At 39.1% G+C, this 22,208-nt stretch overlaps 1 protein-coding gene and 1 long non-coding RNA gene across 6 annotated transcripts in view; one reads left to right on the top strand and one right to left on the bottom strand.

The window, feature by feature from the left end:
• Positions 1–21,647, top strand: part of dennd1a (DENN/MADD domain containing 1A) — a 74,435-nt gene extending 52,788 nt beyond the window's left edge. For 2 of the 5 annotated variants that reach the window (XM_053411789.1, XM_053411791.1), the window contains 12 exons: positions 769–814; positions 904–1,005; positions 1,120–1,245; positions 2,846–2,947; positions 4,445–4,532; positions 7,495–7,535; positions 10,755–10,826; positions 10,925–10,981; positions 11,255–11,410; positions 12,680–12,744; positions 16,637–16,883; positions 17,403–21,647. In XM_053411789.1, the coding sequence (XP_053267764.1) occupies positions 769–814; positions 904–1,005; positions 1,120–1,245; positions 2,846–2,947; positions 4,445–4,532; positions 7,495–7,535; positions 10,755–10,826; positions 10,925–10,981; positions 11,255–11,410; positions 12,680–12,744; positions 16,637–16,883; positions 17,403–18,473 (2,173 nt within the window). In that variant the 3' untranslated portion in view covers positions 18,474–21,647. Of the gene's footprint in view, positions 1–768; positions 815–903; positions 1,006–1,119; positions 1,246–2,845; positions 2,948–4,444; positions 4,533–7,494; positions 7,536–10,754; positions 10,827–10,924; positions 10,982–11,254; positions 11,411–12,679; positions 12,745–15,219; positions 15,358–16,636; positions 16,884–17,402 lie in introns of those variants that run through there. The other 3 variants (XM_053411790.1, XM_053411793.1, XM_053411792.1) reach the window with 3 other exon arrangements.
• On the bottom strand, positions 5,646–6,861 carry LOC128425259 (uncharacterized). Its single transcript, XR_008333100.1, has 5 exons — positions 6,658–6,861; positions 6,385–6,433; positions 6,205–6,299; positions 6,012–6,088; positions 5,646–5,919 (listed from the first exon to the last, which is right to left on the bottom strand). It is a non-coding gene; the product is annotated as an uncharacterized LOC128425259 (long non-coding RNA).
• Positions 21,648–22,208: the final 561 nt, after the last annotated feature.

The raw sequence follows: 22,208 nt of genomic DNA, 5'->3' as shown, positions 1-22,208 counted from the left end.
TCAGCAAGTTTGTAAACTTCTGGCTGTGGCTGAGGGGGGTACAAAGGTTGTCCTCGAGAAGGTCGGCAGTTAAATTCCAGTCTTCCCCATCTACATTCCAAAGTGTGTTTGGGCAAAATACTGAACCCTGAATTGCCCCACATAGAAAAAAAGTGCTGCCCATAAATGCACTGTATGAATGTGTGAATGGCAATAACCTGTACTGTAAAGCGCTTTGAGTGGTAAGTGCTTTATATACTGTTTAAAGACCAATTACTTCCTGGGACGCCTGCCTCCCAATGGGTGGGGAATTTAAATGCTCGGAGAATGGTATGACAGAGAAGTTCATGTTCTGTTTATTCATTTATATTCCTTTTTCTATATTTTTCTGTGACCTGACAAAAGGTCTTTAAAAATCTGACTGTTAAATTAGTTAATCCTTGAGTTATTTATACAAATTTGGCACCAATGTTCACTTGGACTCAAGGATGAACTAATGAAGATTAACATTTGCTCGTCAAAGTCAGTATGAACTCAAAAAAACATGTTTGGCTATGTCTCAAAAATAATTAGTTGGTCCATTGCCAATAAACAATAATTACATTATGGATTTCAGTTTAGGCAAGGGAGGTGATCAGACAGGTCTGGGAGATTTCAGGGAGCATTTAAAGGGAACGAACAGCAATCCTTGATTTAATATCACCAGACAAATCATGACACACTTTGTAGAACTTCCATTTGTTATATTTGTCATTCATGTTGTAACAATGTCTCTGGCTCTTTTTTTAGTGCCCCAATGCCATACCTCATTGGAGTGCATTCCAGCATGATGGAGGTAACTGCATCTATCCATCTGTATCACAAGGAAAATGACAAAATTTCAGTTGAATCTGTCAATACAAAATATGTCCTGCCTACTTATAGAGAGTTCGAGGGTTGGCTCTGGATGATGTGGTGGTCCTAAATGTAGACACAAACACATTGGAAACTCCCTATAATGACCTAGAAAGCCTGCCCAATGATGTGGTGAGGAAAAGTACACAACCTTTACTCAAAAATAAGAAACAAGGTTTTTTAATGGGGATATAAACTTTCTCAGATAATACTGTATTCTAATCTCTGTGAGTTATTGCCCCACAGGTTGTGTCTTTAAAAAGTCGTTTGAAGAAGGTTTCAACAACAACAGGGGATGGAGTGGCTCTAGCCTTCCTCAAGAGTCAGGCAGCTCTGTTTGGCAGCTACAGAAACGCTCTGCACATTGAGTTGGTCGGTACATGGTGTACACATGTAACATGAGTGATGCATGTTCATAGTCATGATGACATTGGTTCTTGCATGTGGGTTTGGGTATAACGGGAAAACTTTATGCCACATTGACATGCCTAAATCAATTTTGCTTTATTTGTCCTAATATACATTATCTAATGTATTACAGGCACAATAACAATGGTGATTATAGGCAAATGATAATAATAATAACAGTGGATTATTCTGATCTAGATCATTCAGCAGATCATCATAGAGCAGTCTAGATTAGTAGAAGCATAACAAAGGGATGGTTCAAGGCTCACCAGAGCCACCACTAACTAAACGTTTTATAAAGAGGAAACATTTAAATCAAAACCTAAATGAGGAGAAGCTTTCTGAATCCAAATTGGGATTTAATTCCACAGGAGAGGGGCCTGGTAGCTGATGGCTCTTCCTAATATTCTTTTCTCTGAGTTCTTGAATATGCCATGGAGATTTTTATATAAGGAGAATTATTTTTGAATTATATTCTGGACTGAGCATTGTAGAGAAGCTAACAGAGGAGCAATGTGTCCTGGTCAAAAACTACAATACTTGTTATGGTGGAACTAGAGGCCAAGGTAATGCAATCCAAAGTAACCTCCCGCTCTGATTTTTGGTATGTGATTTCAATCAATCAATCAAATTTTATTTGTATAGCCCATATTCACAAATCACAATTTTTCTAGTAGGGCTTTAACATGGTGTGACATCCTCTGTCCTTAACCCTCAACAAGAGTAAGGAAAAACTACTAAAAACCCTTTTAACAGGGTAAAAAGAACGTAGAAACCTCAGATAGAGCCACATGTGAGGGATCCCTCTCCCAGGACGGACAGAAGTGCAATAGATGTCAAGTGTACTATATATCAAGCAGTCCTGCTGCAATCATAGTCTATGGTCAGCAGCCAGCAGCCAGCAAGATCATGATCCACCATCAAGATCGGATGCCACTATAGATGTATGTATGTAGGCTTTTTAAAGTCACAAAGTGCAGTTCCAGGCATCCAGGAAGTAACTTAAAAACATTCCTGAAGTCCTAAAGAGTTTTATCTGGCTCCATAGATGAATAAAGCAGACTTTCATTTGCATGCAAATGGACATGCATGTGGTGTATTCTGACAACATTGCTTAAAAGCATATATACATTATAATGAAAAGTATCTGTCCAATTCCAAAACCTTGAGAACTTCCATGAATGGCGTATGTGCATGGAAGAGTCATTGTTAACATTGATAATTGTCTGATCAGTATGACTTAAACCATCCTAGTGCTGTTTCATTATCTTTGATGAAATATTTTGAGTTATGATGTCAAAGTGCTTGTATTGGTAGAAATAATTCAAGTTTAATGTAGATTTCAGACTGTTCTGTGTCAGAGAGAGAAAAAGGGTTGTACAATCCAATGGCTTATGGCAAGAAACATTTCCTGTAACTGTCTTTGTGACATTAGAGCTGAAGAGTATCTTGGAGAAGGTGCTCCACTGTCTGTCCAGTATTTGGTAAAGAGGGTGGTTGGGTCATCCATGATATGTTTTTTCATTGTCCTCCTCTCCAGAGATGTGACTTTGTTTATTTTTAGGGAGAGCCAATAACTTTCAATGAAGAAACATTTGTGAATCATCGTACCAGTGCCATGAGACAGTTCCTTCACAACGCTATTCAGTTGCAGCTCTTCAAACAGGTATACACACAGCTGATCATCTTGTATAGTCATGAGGGCCTTCTCTGATGTAATACATTCCCCATTCTCTAAGGTCACTAGTGAAATTGAATTGATAATGGGTGCAATAACAGCATCATTGTTCACATTCTTGCTGGTTTACTTGTTTGTAAACCAGCATGTTTTCTGTACCAGGTTCTCTAGTTTCGAAGGTCCTTGTGAAGCTTATGTAATATATAAACAGAAACCATGGGGACCTATGAAGACATTACCATATTGCTTATCTTGGCAAAGGAAAAATCAGTGATTGCACCTTGGTATCCACTAGGTCCTATTCAAAACTTGGTAACACTTTATATTAGGGAACAGCAATTAACCATCACGTTGCTTATTAGCATGCATAATAATAGCAAATTTGCTCTTTATTGGTAACTTTAAAGCACTTATTAATGCATTTTTCTGCATGACCTTATTCTACAACTACCAGCCCATTAACTAACAGTTTTCCCTCAATAACCTCCTAATTACTGCTTATTGATAGTAAGTTAGGAAATTGTTGAATTACATGAATTACAATCTTTATATGCTTTGCTCAGCATGGGCCTTATAGGGTGGCAGTACCACAAGAATAGTCATTCTCCCTTTTTTAAAGAGGAACAAATGTACTGCCTAAACTTCCTGTATACATTTCAGCTGACAAAGCTTTTTGGTGTGTAAAGACGCACACAGGTTTTCAACCATTTCTATATATATTTATTACAAACCTCACTTTAGAATGGGGGAACATGTTCTGAGTAAGAAACACTTAACTTAGAGTTATATTACCACTATTAACACTTGCAGTTTTGTGTTCTTTTAGATGTGACTAGAACATATTTATTAAGTGTTATAGAGGGAGAATGACTATTCTTGGGTTACTACCACCTTTTAAGGCTCATACTGAGCAAAGCATATAAAGATTGGAATTAATGTACTACAACCTCTTTACTTATCATCATTAAGCAGTAATTAGGAGATTATTTAGGGGAAACTAAGTTAATGGCCTAGTAGTTGTAGAATAAGATCATGCATAATAAGGCATTAATAAGTGCTTCATAATGACTTATAAAGAACCAATATGCTACTAATATGCATTAAAATAAAAAAACTAGTTAATGGTTAATATGTGTTCCCTTATATAAAGTGTAACCCAAAACGTATCTCTATTGTTCCAGTAATCTAAAACAGCTGATAACTACCTAACGTGTGCTCAATTGGATCTTGCAGTTATAATCTTGCTTCTTTGTGCACAACTTGCCCAATCCAAATCTTACACTAACCTAAACCCTTAAACAAAGTATTAGCCTTCTAACTGTCCTTAGATGTATTAAGGTCCAGGCCAAATATCCTTATAGTACAGAAATATTCTTACGATATAAAATTGATTTTAAACCTAAAATCAATCATCATAAAGACACACACAAACACTTTAATTTCACCATTTGTTTAACACCCTTCAATGTTATTGTTCCTCTCCAGTTCATTGATGGGCGTCTAGACTTGTTGAACTCAGGCGAGGGCTTCAGTGACATCTTTGAGGAGGAGATCAACTTGGGCGAATATGCAGGTGAGCCAGTTATGATGTGTTTGTGTCAAACGTCTCAAACAGTCCTACAGACAATAGAGCACTGAGTGCACCCATATCGCTTAGATCTGAGCACTCAGTTCACTTAGGTGGAAAGGGGTTAAATAATGAGAGACATCGGAAAACACTGCTAACATGTGGCAGCATAACTTTACCAGCTCATCTCCAGACTCTTTCACGCATGTCATATGTGCTCAGTGTGGACCTGCTCTCATCTGTGAAGAGAACGGGGTGCTGGTGGCAGCCCTGCCAATTCCGGTCTTCTCTGGCAAATGCCAATCGAGCTGAACGGTGCTGGAATCTGTTCTTGACAGTTTGGTCAGAAACTTGAACACCAGTAGCATGCTGGAGGTCATCATGTAGTGGTCTGGCAGTGCTCGTCCTGTTCCCCCTCATAAAGAGGAGCAGATGTCCTGCTGCTGGATTGATGCCCTTCTACGGCCCTGTCCAGCTCTCCTTGTGTAACAGCCGGTCTCCTGGTGTCTCCTCCATGCTCTTAAAACTGTGCTAGGACACAGCAAACCTTTTTGCAACCATATGTATGGATGTGCCTTCCTGGAGGACCTGGACTACCTGTGCAACCTAATTCACTAGGCGAAAAGCAGAATTAGTGTCATGGGAAATCTTATGGAAGTTACCTGATCCCCTGAAATTCGTGCCTATTTACAGCACGTCAGCACCGCGTTCTTCCGCGACATTAACCTAAGGGAAGCGGAGTAAACGTACCGCGGAGAGGGGGTCTGGAGAACAAAGGGGGGGAGCGGAGCGAAGGTGTTATGTAATTAGCATATGACTCAGGGCGAAGCCACTGCTGAGCCTCTCTCGTTTCCCCATTGGAGGAAACCAACCCGGAAAGTCACTCCTGATTGGCTGGTAGAAGTGTTGCCGTTGGTCACCGTGGGGTAAACCCCTCCCACACAATATTAATAATAAAAATTTATATATAGTTGTTACTAGTAATATATATACAATAAATCATTATTTATTAGTAAGCCTTTACCAAAAGCAATGCAGTTAATTAAGACTATACATTCATTCATGTGATGTTTTATGTGAACATATTGTACAAGGAAGAAAAAACATGAACGAGGTATATGTTGAGTCAAAGCTTTATTTACATACAGCACAAATACAACTAGCCTAGCCAGTGAAAAACTAATCAGGTGAAGCTTGAAATGTCTCTTTGCAGCCTCTGGGTCATATGTTCTTTGTGGGACTCTGTCCGAATCTGCCCCAGTGTGTAGACGTCTGTGGTGTGTAGCTGTGGGTTCCAATGTAGCTTCTAGTCTTATTTGAAGTGTTGCACACAGGTCGGTGAGCTCCTGGCTTTGGAAGGATGGATCCATGTCATCTGTCCCGCTTCAATCAGCTGTAAACACAAATCAGTACAATTAGCACAGTTCAATGACAACATACACCTACACATGCATCTGAAAAATGATTTAATGAATCTAACCTTACCCTCTTTCTTCTGTGCTGATGCAAGGTCCGTATGGATGAACTGGAAGTTCCTTCATACTGGCTCATAGTACAGGCAGCTGGAAAACAACATGAGTAACATGAGTTTATTATTAATAAACGGAAATAGCCTCGCTGCATCACCGTTGTAAGATCCACAGCAAAATTCCTAAAACAATCCTAAACAGATACTTACGTACAATGGCGTCGTTTTCCCGCACTGCAAATGCGGACTATCAGCGAGTCTCTGTGTAATGTGCAGTGACTGCGTCATTGTGTGCAGGAATCTGGCTGTGAAAACACAACGATGAAAAAGATCAGATAAAGTAAAGCTGGAGGATGTATTTTAAACAGCACAGCTCTTCTTTAATCATACCCTCACTCCGCCGGCCATTTCATCAGAGCTGTGAAGAGACGGAAACTTCCTACAAAAATTTAAAAAAACGACAAAAGTCACGTTTATGAAAAAATTTACCGAGAACAAACTGTTCGATTTAATTAGTTCATACCTATTTAAACATGCACTAACGCCGCTAAAGCACTCAATGCTTTATTCTACTTTTAGCAACTGTCGCGCTAATCCCACAGTTGCTCACACGTTTTTCAAATCTGAGAGTTAGCTTAGCAGTTAGCAATAGCTTCGCCTCACCTTAATTCAGGGACTGTGCGCCTGTCTTCTCTGCCTCGACTCCTCCAAACCGGGCCCGCGGCTTTGCTTTCCCAAGCACTCATCTTCTCGGGAAACAGTGTCGTGTCGACTTCAGCAAGTTATTTATCCCGAAAACAGAGTCACTCGTACGGAACACACTTATCACGATCCTCTCATGTCTGCAGCAGACGCACTCTGCATTCACTAGGCTCTGATTGGACATGCACATCAGGTGATGACGCAAACGACTGATGTAAGTTCTTCAGAGTAAAGCTTCACAACTGTCCTTTTCATCTTAAAGCAGCGGTTAAAACAGCTTTTAAATTTAAATTTAATATGGGATGAGTATGTGACTGAGGACCCGTTTATTCTTTCTGGTTTTAAGTTATTGTACTTACCTGATTTTTGCTGTTCTGTGTTTATACCCTTATAGTTGAATGCACATATTGTAAGTCGCTTGGATAAAATTGTTTAGTGTTTTAATGGAATACTGAGAAAGTTTAATAAGAAGTTCTAATTATTAGGGATTTCCAGTATTTTGGGAGGACAGATATCTTTATGGAAAGCCAGTAGAAGTTTGGAGCTTACAGGACATCATTTCTGCCTGTTGAGTGGATTGCTGGTAGATGTGTGGTTAACACATCCACTGTGCATTTAACCAGCACAATTGAAAAAGTTACTTTAATCATGCCACTCTGTACAGTGGTTGAGATTTAGGATTGTGTTTTGGATAATAATAAAATGCTGAAATAATGTGCATTGTTTTTTTCATAGCATTGATTTTGTGCCCAGCATGCTCACTAGTTAATGTTATGTTGTTTCTCCTTTCTCCCACAGGAAGTGACAAGACCTACCACCAGTGGCTGTTCACTGTAAAGGTGAGCTAGTCTGATAGCTTTTACCCACACAGACAGCACATCATTACACCCATTTATGCCATTTAGTTTGCCCTTTATGAAAGCAAAGAACAAGGATGTGAGGGCATACTGTATGTCAGACATCTATCTACACAACACTTATTTCCAGAAAAACAATGGCTACATCTGCTGGTCAGATTCCCACAAATTTCACAATAGACATTTTTGTTTTTTCCTCAGGAAATTATTCCTAATGATTATGTTGACTTACTGACCTTGACCACTATAACTAAGTGGAATTTTAATGTATTGAACCCAAAAATAGTCAAAAAGAAAGAAAAACTTACTTCCCTGTCCTAGAATAACTCAATGTTGTTACCAAACTGATTCTCCATACCTGTCAACCCAATCTGCAGGATTTGTCATTGAAATAAAAAAAAATCTAAATTTTGTAATCTTATTTACCATTTATAAACCAAAATATGAAAAGGATTACCTTAATTGATTATATCAGGATCATAGGTTTCAGAAAAGCACACCTAATATAATTACTGGGTCAAACCTGAACTACGATGCAACCTTCACTCTGGCGGGTCATAATTTTGTTGCAGGTTTAATGTTCAAAATACTAATTGTAGATGGTCTTTGTGACTTTACAGGTAATCACAAAGTCATGGGAGTGTTAAGTATCCCCCAAAAAAATTCATCATATACATTAACAACAGTGGCCTAGAACCTTGACTCTCTGCTTACTTAATTGCGTACACCCATTTAATCTAATGAATTCCAATATAACAACTCTGCCTCTTAGTCTACTTTGGCAAAGCTTGTAATTTCCCGTTTTTGTTAACATTTTGTGAGAAATGTTAATTCAAATATGGTTTGTTGGAGACTGCATTACAATATTTCTCTTCAGATACTCGAGCATTACCGACAGTAATCCATCAATTAATTGACCTTCCAGTATGCTACAAAGTGTTTATTCTAACCCAGGGGTGTCCAAACTTTTTATCCCGAGGTCCACATACAGAAAAAAATTCGAAGGTCTGGGCCACTCACGCCGCCACGCCCCCCTGCCATGGAGCGGACCGTTAACAGTGCGCCTCAATTGCGTCGCTCAGGGCGTGGGGCGTGGCGACATTCTGAGGGACAGCTGGCAGGTCAGGGGTGAGATGGGCGCCACCTAGTATCTAAACTGAGAAGTACAATACGGTGGGCCATAGTCCATTACATTACAATTCAATTAGCTGACGCTTTAATCCAAAGCAATTTACAATCAATGCATTCAAGGGTACCCGAGGGTACAAACCCCGAAAAACAAAAATCAAGAAAGTACATTTCTCCAAAAATAGAGCAAAACTACAAAGTGCTATAAGTAAGTGCCATCTAAGTGATACTAAATTGCTGGTATAAAAAATAAAATAAAAGTTTTTAAAAAAAAAAAAAAGTTTAAAAAAAAATTTCACTTTTTTTTTTTTTTTTTAGGCGGGCCAATTTAAAATGGATGGCGGGCCGCAGATGGCCCGCGGGCCGTAGTTTGGACACCCCTGTTCTAATCAATGCTGTAAATACCCTTATCTTTCTGATCTTTTGCACTTCTGTCCGTCCTGGGAAAGGGATCCCTCACATGTGTCTCTTTCTGAGGTTTCTACGTTCTTTTTACGCAACAGGTTAAGAAGCAGATGTGATTTGCCCAGAGGTCCCGCAATTTGTTATGGTTCCTCTGAGTCAGAAACGTCATGCTTGAGTGACTGAGAATGCGCTTCCGTATCACAAGCGAAATGGGAGTCTCTTTTCCATGGCCTCCAGAAAGTCGATGCACATCAATTCCATTTATTGTGAAGTTCTGTGTTTCTAGCTCCTTCCATCTCACTTGAATTTGAGTCGAGGCGACAGACACCAAATTAAAAAAACAATAGGGTTCTGGCCCTTCAGGCCTCAAACTCTAATAATAACAAACCCGAGTAAAAACAATTGATTCTGGCCCTTCAGGCCTCAAATCCTTATATCAAACTGGATTCAAAACAATAGGGTTCTGGACCTTCAGGCCTTAACACCTAGTAATAGGGGAGAAAAACGGAGTAAAAACAATAGGGTTGTGGCCCTTTAGGCCTGGATTCAATCAATCAATCAAATTGTATATGTATAGCGAGTATTCACAAATCACAATTTGTCTCATAGGGCTTTAACAAGGTATGACATCCTCTGCCCTCAAGAGTAAGGAAAACCACAACAACAACAAAAATGTTACAGGGTAATAAGAACGTAGAAACCTCAGAGAGAGCCACATGTAATGTGAGGGAATCCCTCTCTCAGGACGGACAGAAGTTCAATAGATGCCACGTGTAATGGAGAACATCAGAAAGATAATGGTTCTTGCAGCATCGATTAGAATAACACTTTGTAGCATACTGGAAGGTAAAATAATTGATTGATTATTGTCAGTAATGGTCGGGTATCTGAGTAGAAATATCGTATATCAAGCAGTCTTGTTGTAATCATAGTTCATGGTCAGCGGTCACCACGATCAGGATCCATCATCATGATCGGATCCACCATAGTCCACAGTCATGATCCACTGCCGACATCAGGATCCACCATCAGCTGCCACCTCGATCATGGTCCACCACCACTATCAGATGCCAGCACGATACAGGATCCGCCATTATGAACCATAATAATAAATGAATACCTCTCATGGATTGTCAATCACATTTTACAGATTTACCTATGAAATAGGTCACTGAGTATTCTTAATGGAAATACTACTAATAAATGTAATATTCTCATTTTTTAATAGTGTACATCTGCTGAGCAGCACTCCAGTCTTTAAACAAATAATTTAATTGAATGTATACAGGCAGATGTTTACATTATTTTGTCCACCAGATCTCAATGAACGTAGTGCAAATAATAGAAAAAACTGTCAAATGGAATATAATTCAACAGCAAAACAAAGTACATCGTTCAGAATGATTATACATTTTAAACTTCTCTTCAACAACAGTTAACATCAAATGTAACATTAAAACCTCACGAAGTTCAGATAACTGTTGTATTAGCTAGATGTACCTAAATACTCTGGCATCCTATTGTAGATGTAGTTCATTCTATTCAAAAGTTGTTTTGTCTATAAGGAAAACAGACTTTTCATCATACTCAATCACAATGTAATACATATCATGCATATCATTTATTATGGCCTAGTCATTACATTTTTGTTGAATGTTTTTCTTCCAGAGAGGGGGTGGGGCTATCTTCAATACAGTGAAGACAAAGGCAAACCCAGCCATGAGGACTGTTTACAAGTTTGTAAGCATATCCCTGGATTCTGTTTAAAGCCTAAAAATGTGTTGTTTGGTAGAAATACAAATGGCAGTGATCTGGCTTTGTTTATGTTTGTTTGACAGGCCAAAGACCATGCAAAAATGCGTATTAAAGAAGTCAAGAGCCGGCTAAAGCAGAAGGTAAGTAGCTTTATCACCACCTAGATGCACTAATCTAGATCATGTTTTGTTTTTGTTTACACTGTAAAATTGGTTTGACAGCAGCAAAGGTGACAGTGCTTGATCTTTGCCTGACAAAAAAAATATTTTATCACCACCCTAACTCACCTTAACTACGTTAACTGAATCTCATCACCACAGCCACAGCGTGCCGCCTCCCTCCTCCTTCTCTTGCATTGCCATCACTTCTTTCACCCATGTCAACTTCCACCTTCCTGTGTCCCCCCTCTTTAGGAGCAAGCAGAAAATGGCTTCTCTACAGGAGTGTCATCTGTCATCAATGATGAAAGCTCAACAAGCATTGTCTCCCCCCCCAGTGGATTCAGGACGGAGGGTGCACAGCAAACCTGGGATGATGACCACAGGGCAATCACTGTGCACTTTGGACAGGTTGGCAGAATTTAGGAGGAATGTGGTAAAGTGAAAATCTGGAGAGAAAGAATTTTAAAGAGCTGCAATATATGAATCAGGTGTTTGAACAAAGTTTGGGCAATATAATCAGTATAATACCATGATATCTATAATACCTAATACCAAGTTTTCTCCAGTTTATTTGTACAATTAAAACACCCTTGAACAACTATAGTGGTATTATAGACCAGGAGTATTCAAAATCTGACAGGGATTGACGGGGCAATAGGGCTGCATTTATTTATTTATTTTGTACTGTTTAATGTAACGATTATTTTTACTACTCGATTATTTCTTATGAATTTATTGAAAATACAAATTTAAAAACATTTATATTTATTTTATCATTTTCTCTTAAATACAAGCAAATCTGACCAAAAAAGCACTGCAAGGCATTATTCCATAATAAAAGATAGCACAGTCTGAACTGCTAATCATTCTTTTAAAGTCCCATACACAATCAGTTCAAAAAACAACTAATGTTTGTGTAACATTGGTTTGTTTTAAAATAATAAAGTATTCAGTTTGTGCTTACATAACAATAAATAAAGATAAAGATAGTTCTTATATTCTTCTTTCTTTTTATGTTTCAAAAACCGTAGGATAATTGTCAATGCATTTGCTGTAGTTTTCAGTAATGTTCCCTCGAAGACACTATACCTGCAATGAAAGTCTGTCTCAAACAACAAAGCTATTCAGTTAGCAATAATATGCATTTTAGGCTGCTATGCACTGTGTTGACTTTTTTCAGACTTAGAGACAAGTGTTGTGAAGGGGAAGGGTAAGGGTTAAGGTGAAGCTGTGTAAGGCTTTGTTAAGCTGCATTTTTAATACAAATCACTCGCTTTTGCTCTGCCACACACACACACACACACACACACACACACACGTTTCTCTAGTTTTGAGGACACTTAGTGACATAATACATTCCCTAGCCTCTTACCATAACCTTAACCATCACAACTAAGTGTCTAAGCCTTACTCTAAACTTCATTTTAACCCTAGAACCAATTCTTAACCCTCAAACAGTCCCTCAGACTGAATTCACTAAGCAGAATCTCTTTGGCAGTATTTAAAATAGTTTTTTGTATAAATGAGGATCTTTCCTGATTTGTCAGATGTTGAAATAATGCATTAACACTTTCACATTATTACAGTATTAATATAACAATAGGTCTCTCTGATGAGTTAGTATGTGTACTGTTCTTTGCCCCCTAAGTTTTTTACATAATTTATTTGCTTCCACAGGCTCAGCCACCTGTGTTGTTGAAAAGACCAAAAAGCAATCTGAGTCTGGAAACCAGCCTTGAACAGTAAGCCTACATCCATTTTGTCCCCCTGATCATGACGTAGCTAAGATCAAGCTTGAAGAAATACCATTTAAATATTTGGAAAGCCAGTGCATAGATTTTGAAAAAAAAAAAAAAAAAAGCTAAATATAAGTATATATAGCCATACAGCTGGGGCGGCTGTGGCTGAGTGTGTTGTGGCTGTGGCTGAGGGGTAGAGTGGTCGTCCTCCAACCTGAAGGTCGGCAGTTCGATCCCCAGTCTGACCCATCTGCATGCCAAAGTGTCCTTGGGCAAGATGCTGAACCCCGAATGGCCCCCCATAGAATAACAAAGTGCTGCGTAAAGATGCACTTTATGAATGGGTGAATGTAAAACTGTACTGTAAAGCGCTTTGAGTGGTCATCAAGACTAGAGAAGCGCTATATAAATACAAAACCATTTTCAATTTACCATATTATGTTGAGCTTTTATACAAACACATACCAATAATGTTTTTTTAAAAGGTTGTCTTCAGTTTAATGATAGAGAAATGTGTTACCAAGCAAATATGTTTACCTAAATGCCAGTAAATCTACAGTCCCAAAGACCGTTCAACCAGAACAACTTCATTGCACCTAGAGGTTGTTTTTAAGATTCTTAGATTTTATGAAAATTATCTTTATTCAGTGTTTGGTTTACGTTGTTAATTTCGCAACCTGGAACATTTTGGGGTTTCGCTAGCTCTTGAACTTTAAAAACCTGTAAGCATCAAAGTTGAATGACTTTCCATGAAAACAGAAAGTTGTTGTATCTCATACATACAAGGTCCAATCTACTCCAAAATAGAAAAAAGTCTTGTTTTTTACATGTCTTACACTTCGATTTAGTCCTCCTATTTGGTTGACCATACCAAGTCAGATTTTGTGAGAAGGGCCTCAAGACATTGATGATGAAGTCTTGTGAAAACTGAGTTTTTGTTGAACGTCAGTGTGGCATATCAGACACAAATTTCTCAAGCTTGATCAGAACCAATTCCTGAACAAATGAATTTGCTACTGGTAACCAGAGGTAAGTAAGCCTCATATGACAACTTTTATTTGATTGACATTAAATTGTCACAGTGGGGTCTACACTGGATGCTGTTAGACCACTAATGTATGATTAGTGATCTAACGCTGCATGACAGACACAGAAAGTGATACATGTATCATTCCTGTGGTGCCTAAAACAAACGCAAAATGGACTGTTTCTCTCGGTCAGTGTCCGGTGGTTGCCCCGTTTGTGTCAGGGCTAGCCATGTCCACAGGGCTACAACCAGTACAAGGGCTCATAAGTTCTGCTTGTAGCCCCAGTTCATATTCTTAAAAATGTATCTGCTTTTTTGGGGAACTACACATACTTGAAAATTCACAACGGATTTCATATTTTTATAGAATATCCGTAGTTGCTTAATTTAAACTTGGTTTGCTGAGGATCAATAACCTTTTTTAATGCTGATTAAATATTCACACTTTTTAGGTATTTTTATTTTCAATTTAAGTTTTTTGATACTTTACCTTATAAGATCTTTTGTACATAGGACAAGATGATGGATATCCCTTGTATGTTGAAGGTCTTCCACACTATTTAAGTTCCCAACTGCCAGTAGATGTTAGCAGATGTAAGCGACCACCAGCAGATGTAAGCGACCACCAGCAGATGTTAGCAATCTGTCTTCAGTTGTGTACCTTTGCGTTTACTGGACACTCTCCTCTAAGGGAGGCCCAGCAGAGGCTGTTTAGATTAGGTGTATGTCCCTAAAATCTTGGGACCCAGTTGGGATCTTGGGATCTCCTCCATTCTGCAGTCCATGAATTTATGTTATGGTCTGGTGCAGTGCTTGCCCGTAGATTCCTAGAACTCTGAGCAACCTGATGGTGGAACTTGCAATCAAACCCTTGCAGCCAACTTCCGCAGGGCAAACTATTATTTTCCAGTAACATTGTTCTGCTTCCGTTTCCATCTCTGCATACTCTCCTCTTCCTCTCATTTTCTTCATAAACAGCATCCTCCTAGTGCACTGTTGATTCTATGCTGTAAACTTGCGCAGGGTGTTGAAACAGAGTACCAGGTCTGGTCTTAAGGTGGTGGTGACAATGTGTGCTAGGACTAAAAGCCCCTGGCATCATTTCAAAGTCTTGGGTTTGTACCAAGCGGTAAGGATGTGTCTGAGGGTAGCTGGAGTTGAGCATAGTGGACAGTATGGATCGTCATTAAGCCACAGCTGGAGGTTTTGAGTGAAGGAAGGAGGTTGCTCTAATCAGGTAGCTAATTCTGCATCCATTTTCCACAGGTCCTTCCTGTTAAAATTTTTTAAAAAATTTTAAAAAACTAAACTGGTTTGTGAAGGCATCCTACCACAGTATGGTATTTCTAGTCCCTATTTTCCTCTTCTTAACTGTTATTTTTTTATGTATATAATTAATATACATTTGATGAAATATGACTTTCCTGTTTTCTTTCCTCTTCTCACTATAGCTCTATCCGTCCTACTCGTCACTACACAGTGTTTCTCTCTGAAGATTCATCTGGAGATGAGCTCCAGTTCGACAATGACTCCATCTCTGGGTTTCCTGACAGCTTTCTCTTCTCTGTTCCTTTTGAGTGGTCACCTCTGTATGCATCTTTCTGTTTGGCTTTGCACTGTTATCTGATGAATAAGCTTTTCTCAAATAATCTCTCTTTTCTATTGATGTACATATGTTTCAAAGCTTCACAAGGAGCTATTATGGCCATGGTATAGGGATACGTTGCATCAGGTTTTGATTATAGGATTAAGAGTAGAATTCATTCATATCTGTTATTTTTTGTTAATTTCTCTTAGTGTGCTTGTGATAAAGGTCTTAATAAGGTCAAAAACCCTACCTGAAAGTCAATCTCGCAATTGTGTATGAAGGCCGGAGGTGGCACAAGTAGTCACATTATTTACTTAAGTAGAAGCACAGATCCTTGTGTAAAAAAAAGACTGGTAAAAGTAGAAGTACTGATTCAACTCCTTTACTCAAGTAAAAGTAATAAAGTACAGGCTCTGAAATATAGTACAAAAGTAAACAATTATTTTCAACTTCAATGATACACAATGCCTCATTATATAACTCGACAAAACAAACATTCTTTAACACCTTGCTCAGTGCTGGTACAGAGAAAAAGTCTAGTTTTGCTGCAAGTCAAATTTCAGACAGAATAATAAAGGCGGAACTGTACCGAGGTCCTGCATGAGCACCTGGATCATTTTTTGATAAATGTATGGGGAATGTCCTTGCGGACGCTTAGGGTTTCACACAAATATTCACTTGTACTCTAGGATGAACTGATTCAAATTGTGGTGGTCAAATGTCAAGGTCAAGGTGACCTCACCAAACACATTTGTCACCTTGTGCAGTTGATATCTCAACCTGACAGTCGATCTCTCAATTTTGCATGAAAGCCACTGTCTTTTGTACGGAACTGACAGTAGAGTTGTGTGAATGAGGAAACACATATACCACTAGAGATGATAAATATATAAATTTAGTTTAGTTAGTTCTAGCTATGCCTTTAAAGGTATATAGATAGAAAAAACAAATATATTAAATGCCTTCATACTGCTCCTGTGGTATCATCCAAGTGTCCGTAAGCCCCTACATTCAAATTTGACTAAAAGCAACATCCTGCTGCTACCCGAGGTAGCAATATTAACTAAATTAACGATGCTACCTCGCACCATGCACATACTCTTGGGCAAGAGTTTTTGTGCAGTATGTGTAGTGTGTGCGGAGGATATCATATTTCGCCAAAATTAGGGCCTGGTTATTCCAAGAAAACGATTAATGGTTCCTGGAACTTTTTTGGGTTGAGTTTTTGACCCATGGAGCCTCTAGTGTGTGTAACCATAATTCAAACACTGTCCTTGCAGGCCACAGCCATACCACTCCCTGAAGGAAGGAGAGTTGAGAGAAGCTGATGATCCTAGTATTGGGGCTGAGAGTCACACTGCTCCTCCCAGCCCAGTCAAGGAGAAGTTCTCCAATGTCAACTTGCTTGGTGATATATTCAGCTGCCAAGATGAGCCTGACATCCAACCAATTACCTTGGCTAAAAGTCTTGAGGACCTGAGGATTCCCAAAGACCCTGGGGAGCTACAAGCTACATTTACTTACCAGGTCAGTGGCCAGTTTGTTCTGCAGCCAAGAATGGCTTAACATCATTTTATTATGTTATTTCCTGAAAGAATAACAAGAACTTTCGGATAAAACATCTTTCTTATTACCAAGAACAAAATACCAACTAATGTCCACGTGTCAATTCTTGGGGCATTTTTCTCAACAGTGATAAGGCAGACAGGAAACGGGGAGAGATAGGAGTATAGAGAAGGGGTATGACAACAAAGGTCCATGTCTAGAATCAAACCATGAACCTTATCATCTAACCCACCTCCTAGATGTCTATCACATTTTTTGGGGATGTTTCATGGTCCTGAGAAGATGATTTCTTATGGTTGTTGTTGACCAAAAAGCATTCATCCGACATAAAATTTATAACAAAGTATGATCTTGAAATCTCAGTGAATTCTGAAAGTTTTCATCAATCAGCATTAGTAGAGCGCTTTGCCACTTTATTTCTGAAAGTTTTACTTTTCCTTCATTAGCAATTATTGTCTGAATTACGTTTTCTGTTTGCAGCGGATGGACCTGTGTGTCGATGAAAACTCTCAAACATTTCCAGGCCTCAAGCTCTCTAAGCATTATAATAAGCTATGGAGTATAGGGCCGTATGAACCGACCTTGCCCATTTGTGCACCTCCTGCCTGTGATGCAGGTGCATTTATACAACTTCCTGTGCAGACAGAAGCCCACTCCCCAAGCCATGAAAGCTCTGAACTGGGTTCTGACCCTTTCACGCCTTCTACCCTTGGCAACATTACCATCCCACGTCCCCATGGAAGAAAGACACCGGAGCTTGGTTCTGTCCTTGCACCCCCCATGGCCCAGTCACGCTCTAAAGCAGCAGAAACTGGTGAAGCAAGGACTGCATTTGGGGGGAAAGAGTTTAGGCAAGCTCTGAGCATGACCACAGATGGAGAACTGCTCGAGTCCACCAACATAGCTGAGGGCAGTATAGATCTGATAAGCCTGCTTGACCCCCTTAATAGCGCAGCAAATAGTGACTCCACTTCACTTAAATATGGGGAATGCATTGGCATTTCGCCATCTTCCTGCAAACCAACACTTCCACCAAGGTCTTACCCACAGGGCTTACCTATTTTTCCAATGCATCCTCACATGTCACTTAACCCTTTTGTCCAGTCTCTGCAACCAACCTCCCCTCAAATGCATTATTCACTGACTGCAAGAAGGAATCCCTTCAGTACAGTGTGTGGGCCTCCAGTAGGCTCTTACTTACACTCTCCAACCCAGCCACAGTCCATTTCTACACTATCAGGACTTTACAGACATCATTCACCAGGCAGTTCAACTCTGCCACACAGCTATGGACCGCTCCAGTCAACCTTCTCCTCCTCAGAAACCTCACTGCTTCACTCCTCTGCCAGCAATCATGCCCTTTCCAACCTGGCAGACTCAATGTCTGTCCCCAGTACAGCTATGAACTTGGTGGTAAAGCCTCTTTCTTCAGAGGCAGACAGCCAGAGGAGTCGGGATCCTTTTGGGGACCTGATGACTATGGTCAAGCCAGCTACACCCCCAAAAAAGAAGGTGGAGGACCTTCGGAGGAGGTGGGAAACGTTTGACTAAAGTCTGTTAAGGTGCCCTCTCTGTAACTACACAAACTTCCCTCACTATTGGATCCAAACCTATTGCATTTACTGACACATTAGCCATAATACACTCTGTTCTGCTTACGCAACTCACTATCATAGAAGGATTATAGCTTTACCTGGCATGTAACACTTGCTGGGTAAAGAAAAAAAGAGTAGATGACATCATATGTGCGTTATGCCAGTTTAACTTCAGGTTTATTCACAATATCAGTATTCAGCAAGTCAGAAAACATTGTTTATGAATTGTAAAGTAATGTCTACCAGAAATGGTAAATACAATACTTATAGGAATCAAAAGCTAGATGAAACTTGTCAGGATTAATAAAGCTAACTGTAACATTGAAGGGAAATTCAGGTAGTAAGTTGCTGTTGCCAACTGTATTATACTGATTTGGCAAAGGGAGACAGGGTGTATATGGCTCTTATGAACATGTATGTTTTTTTTCCAGTGCAATCTGAGTTGATGGTGCCTGAACATCTTTCTTCTGATGCTGTCCATTTGGCCATGGCAACCAGAGAAGCAACACAGAGGAAAACTATGTTAATTTTAATATCTAAGTTACTGAAGAAGTGTAAACATTCTCAGGGTTCATTATGAAACTGTAGCGGGTCAAACACAGTCAATACATGGTCGTTCATTGTCGTCCAAGACACGTTCACGTTGACACTGCTAAAGAAATGAGGACACAAAAGTCCCAGTCCACCTTAAAATGGTCTGAATTATAGGATATTGTTTCCCTTGTGAATGTGAGCATATACTTGTCCTCAGTGCATCTTGGGTATGTTTGCCTGTACTTAGAGCTCTCCATTGTGATCAGATCACTCAGGATAGATGTTAATTCCAGGTCTTAATGCGATCTCTGTTTGCAGCCAGTCAGTAGTTGCTATGTCAGAGCAACACCTTGGTGCAATCCATCTGAAGTATATCAGCAATATTTGAGAAACCGCCTTTCAATTTGGATTCTTTAATTATCTCTTAATGTAGAAGTTTTACTTATTATTCGGAATCTGCCTTTACTTATGTGAAATTAATATTGTACAAACAAAAAAGGGATTCACGGGAAACTACAGATCCACTGGACATGATGTAAAGGACAAAAGTTGCTCATTAGTGCAGTTTTACCATGTGAAATGATTTTGTTAAATGACTAAATATAGCATACCAAAATGAAATATCTCAGCACCTTCGTTGCATAATGTACATTAATTTGCCCCCAATGAATAATAAAGACAATCTTATACAGACCTCTTTGTCCTATATAATGGTAAGTGGTCTGTATTTATTTAGTTATTTTCTAGTTTGATGAACTCAAAGCAATTTACAGTCCATGTTTCCCACCTTTTCACACACAAATTTACACAATGCATCTATGTGAAGCTCTCTTTACCACGCATCACTGGTACACTGCTGGCACAGCTGTCAGTGGCATTTTGGGGTAGAATATTTTACCCAGGGACATTCGGAATGGGGGAGACAGGGATCAAACTGCTGTTAGTGGATAACCTGAGCCCCAGCTTCCCTCTGATTAATACGCTCCACTATTAAAACATCATGCCATTAAATCAATCTTTACATCTAGAAAATTCACAATCAGATTCTTGACAAATTCTACCAAAATCTTAAAATAGATAAAATCTTAGAATAGAATGTATTACAATTTTGCTAATTGGTACAGACATTTATAATGAAAACAGTTACTGTCAGTTTAACAGTGATTCGTGACTTTTGCTGCAGACTGTGATTTCATGATTTTCGTCTTTTCTTGTGTGGAGTGACTAAAGTGTAAAAATGTGCATTAAAATCAGAGTTGATGAATCATTAACTGCAACAGAAGGCCTTTCGTTACGTTGGGAGGAACTGTTGTGATAAAACACAACACACACAAATATACACACAGCTTTCCACTCCACTAAGATCAACAGAAAAAAGAAATGTGTGTCTGCTGAACACTGCTGATTTTGATATTTTGTGTAGTTTCACTTTCCAGGCAACCTTTTGCACACAAAGATAACCATGCTTTAAGATGTTCAGATGCCAACACAATTCATTGCACAGCACCCTCCCATGTCTTTTGTCTTTAATGCAACCACTTTCGCTTAGTGCTTAATATAGTATCAGTATAGATTTCTGATTCAAAATAGCACACATTACCTACTGAGATACACTCACAACAACATTTTTCTTAGTGATGTTGTACAATTGCCATGTCTTAGTAATCTGCTGTAGTCATTTTACTTCGTAATGTTATTAGGATACCGGGTCACAATGTGGTACATCTCATCTTCTGCATCTAATCACCTTTTGATGTTTTGGGAAATTTATGCACAGTTCTGTTGTTTTTTGGCCTCCTTACATTTTTACAAAGAAACATTTTAAGTCTTCAAACCTACAATTGACTGTAATGTCCGCCAAATTATTAAAATCTTTAGGGATGCTTTCATCTATGTTGCTGATAATATATGCACATATCTGCCTTAGTCAATTCTTACTCTGTTTGATGATAATGATGTTTAATGAGTTACAGACTCCTTACACATTGTGATGTCCATTGTAGATAGAGTAGAAATAGCGGTTCTCACAATTTTGCCACCAGTTTCTAGTTCAGCTCATTTTGACTTTAACAAGAGAAATCATGTAGCTGTCACACCTTGTCAACCTTTACTGGTTTCCAGGTGATCCTGGGACATCTATGTGTGATGAATGCCAAAAAGTCTTAATCACTTCTAATGTTCTGAACAGGTATACTTGCTGTTGTATCAGTATAGAGATGACATCTATTCTAAGACTGATTAAAGAGTGGTGACTAATATCCTATAAGACCTAAGTTGCTTAAAATAGAAATCTTTATCATAATATATCAACTTAAATGTTACAACTGACTCGACACAACGCATATCATTTCCCTGCTATACTTAATTCTTGTGAGGACAATGTCCATAAGTTTAAGTCCAGAGATGGAAGTGCATCTGGAAAATGTTCAAACCTTTTCCAAATTTTCCACATTTTGTTGTTAAGACTCATCTTCAAATGGATTCACTTAATTTTTTTTTATCATGAATCTTCAACTGTGATTACACAATGACAAAGCAAAAACTGTTTTTTGGAGTGTTTGTAAATTTATTAAAAATAAAAGAGTGAACTATTCTATTTACATAAGTATTCAGACCCTTTCTTACTGCACTTGCAACTGAGCTCCGGTGCGTTCTACTTCTATCAATCCATCAATCAATCAAATTTTATTTGTATAGCCCTTATTCACAAATTACAATTCGTCTCATAGGGCTTTAACAGGGTGTGACATCCTCTGTCCTTAACCCTCAGCAAGAGTAAGGAAAAACTACTAAAATCCCTTCTAACAGGGTAAAAATACGTAGAAACCTCAGAGAGAGCCACATGTGAGGGATCCCTCTCCCAGGACGGACAGAAGTGGCAATAGATGCCACATGCAGGAAAACATCATCAAGATTAAAGTTTTTAGCAGCATTTGATGAGGGTAAACATCCCAAAGGACAACCTCAACATGACATGCCAAGCAGTCCCGCTGCAATCACAACCAGCAGGACCACGATCCACCATCCAGACCAGACGCCACTCCAGTCACCGTCCACCGCCGCCCACCAGGACCCACCACGAGCCACTGCCTCGGTCCTGGTCCACCGCCCGTTCCCAATGCCAACGCGACACAGGGTCCGCCACCACCTCCACGAT

This window comes from Pleuronectes platessa, chromosome 19, assembly GCF_947347685.1.
Source record: "Pleuronectes platessa chromosome 19, fPlePla1.1, whole genome shotgun sequence".
Taxonomy (NCBI): domain Eukaryota; kingdom Metazoa; phylum Chordata; class Actinopteri; order Pleuronectiformes; family Pleuronectidae; genus Pleuronectes; species Pleuronectes platessa.
Note: the sequence above shows the minus strand (reverse complement) of the source record. Positions and strands in the feature narration are given on the sequence as shown.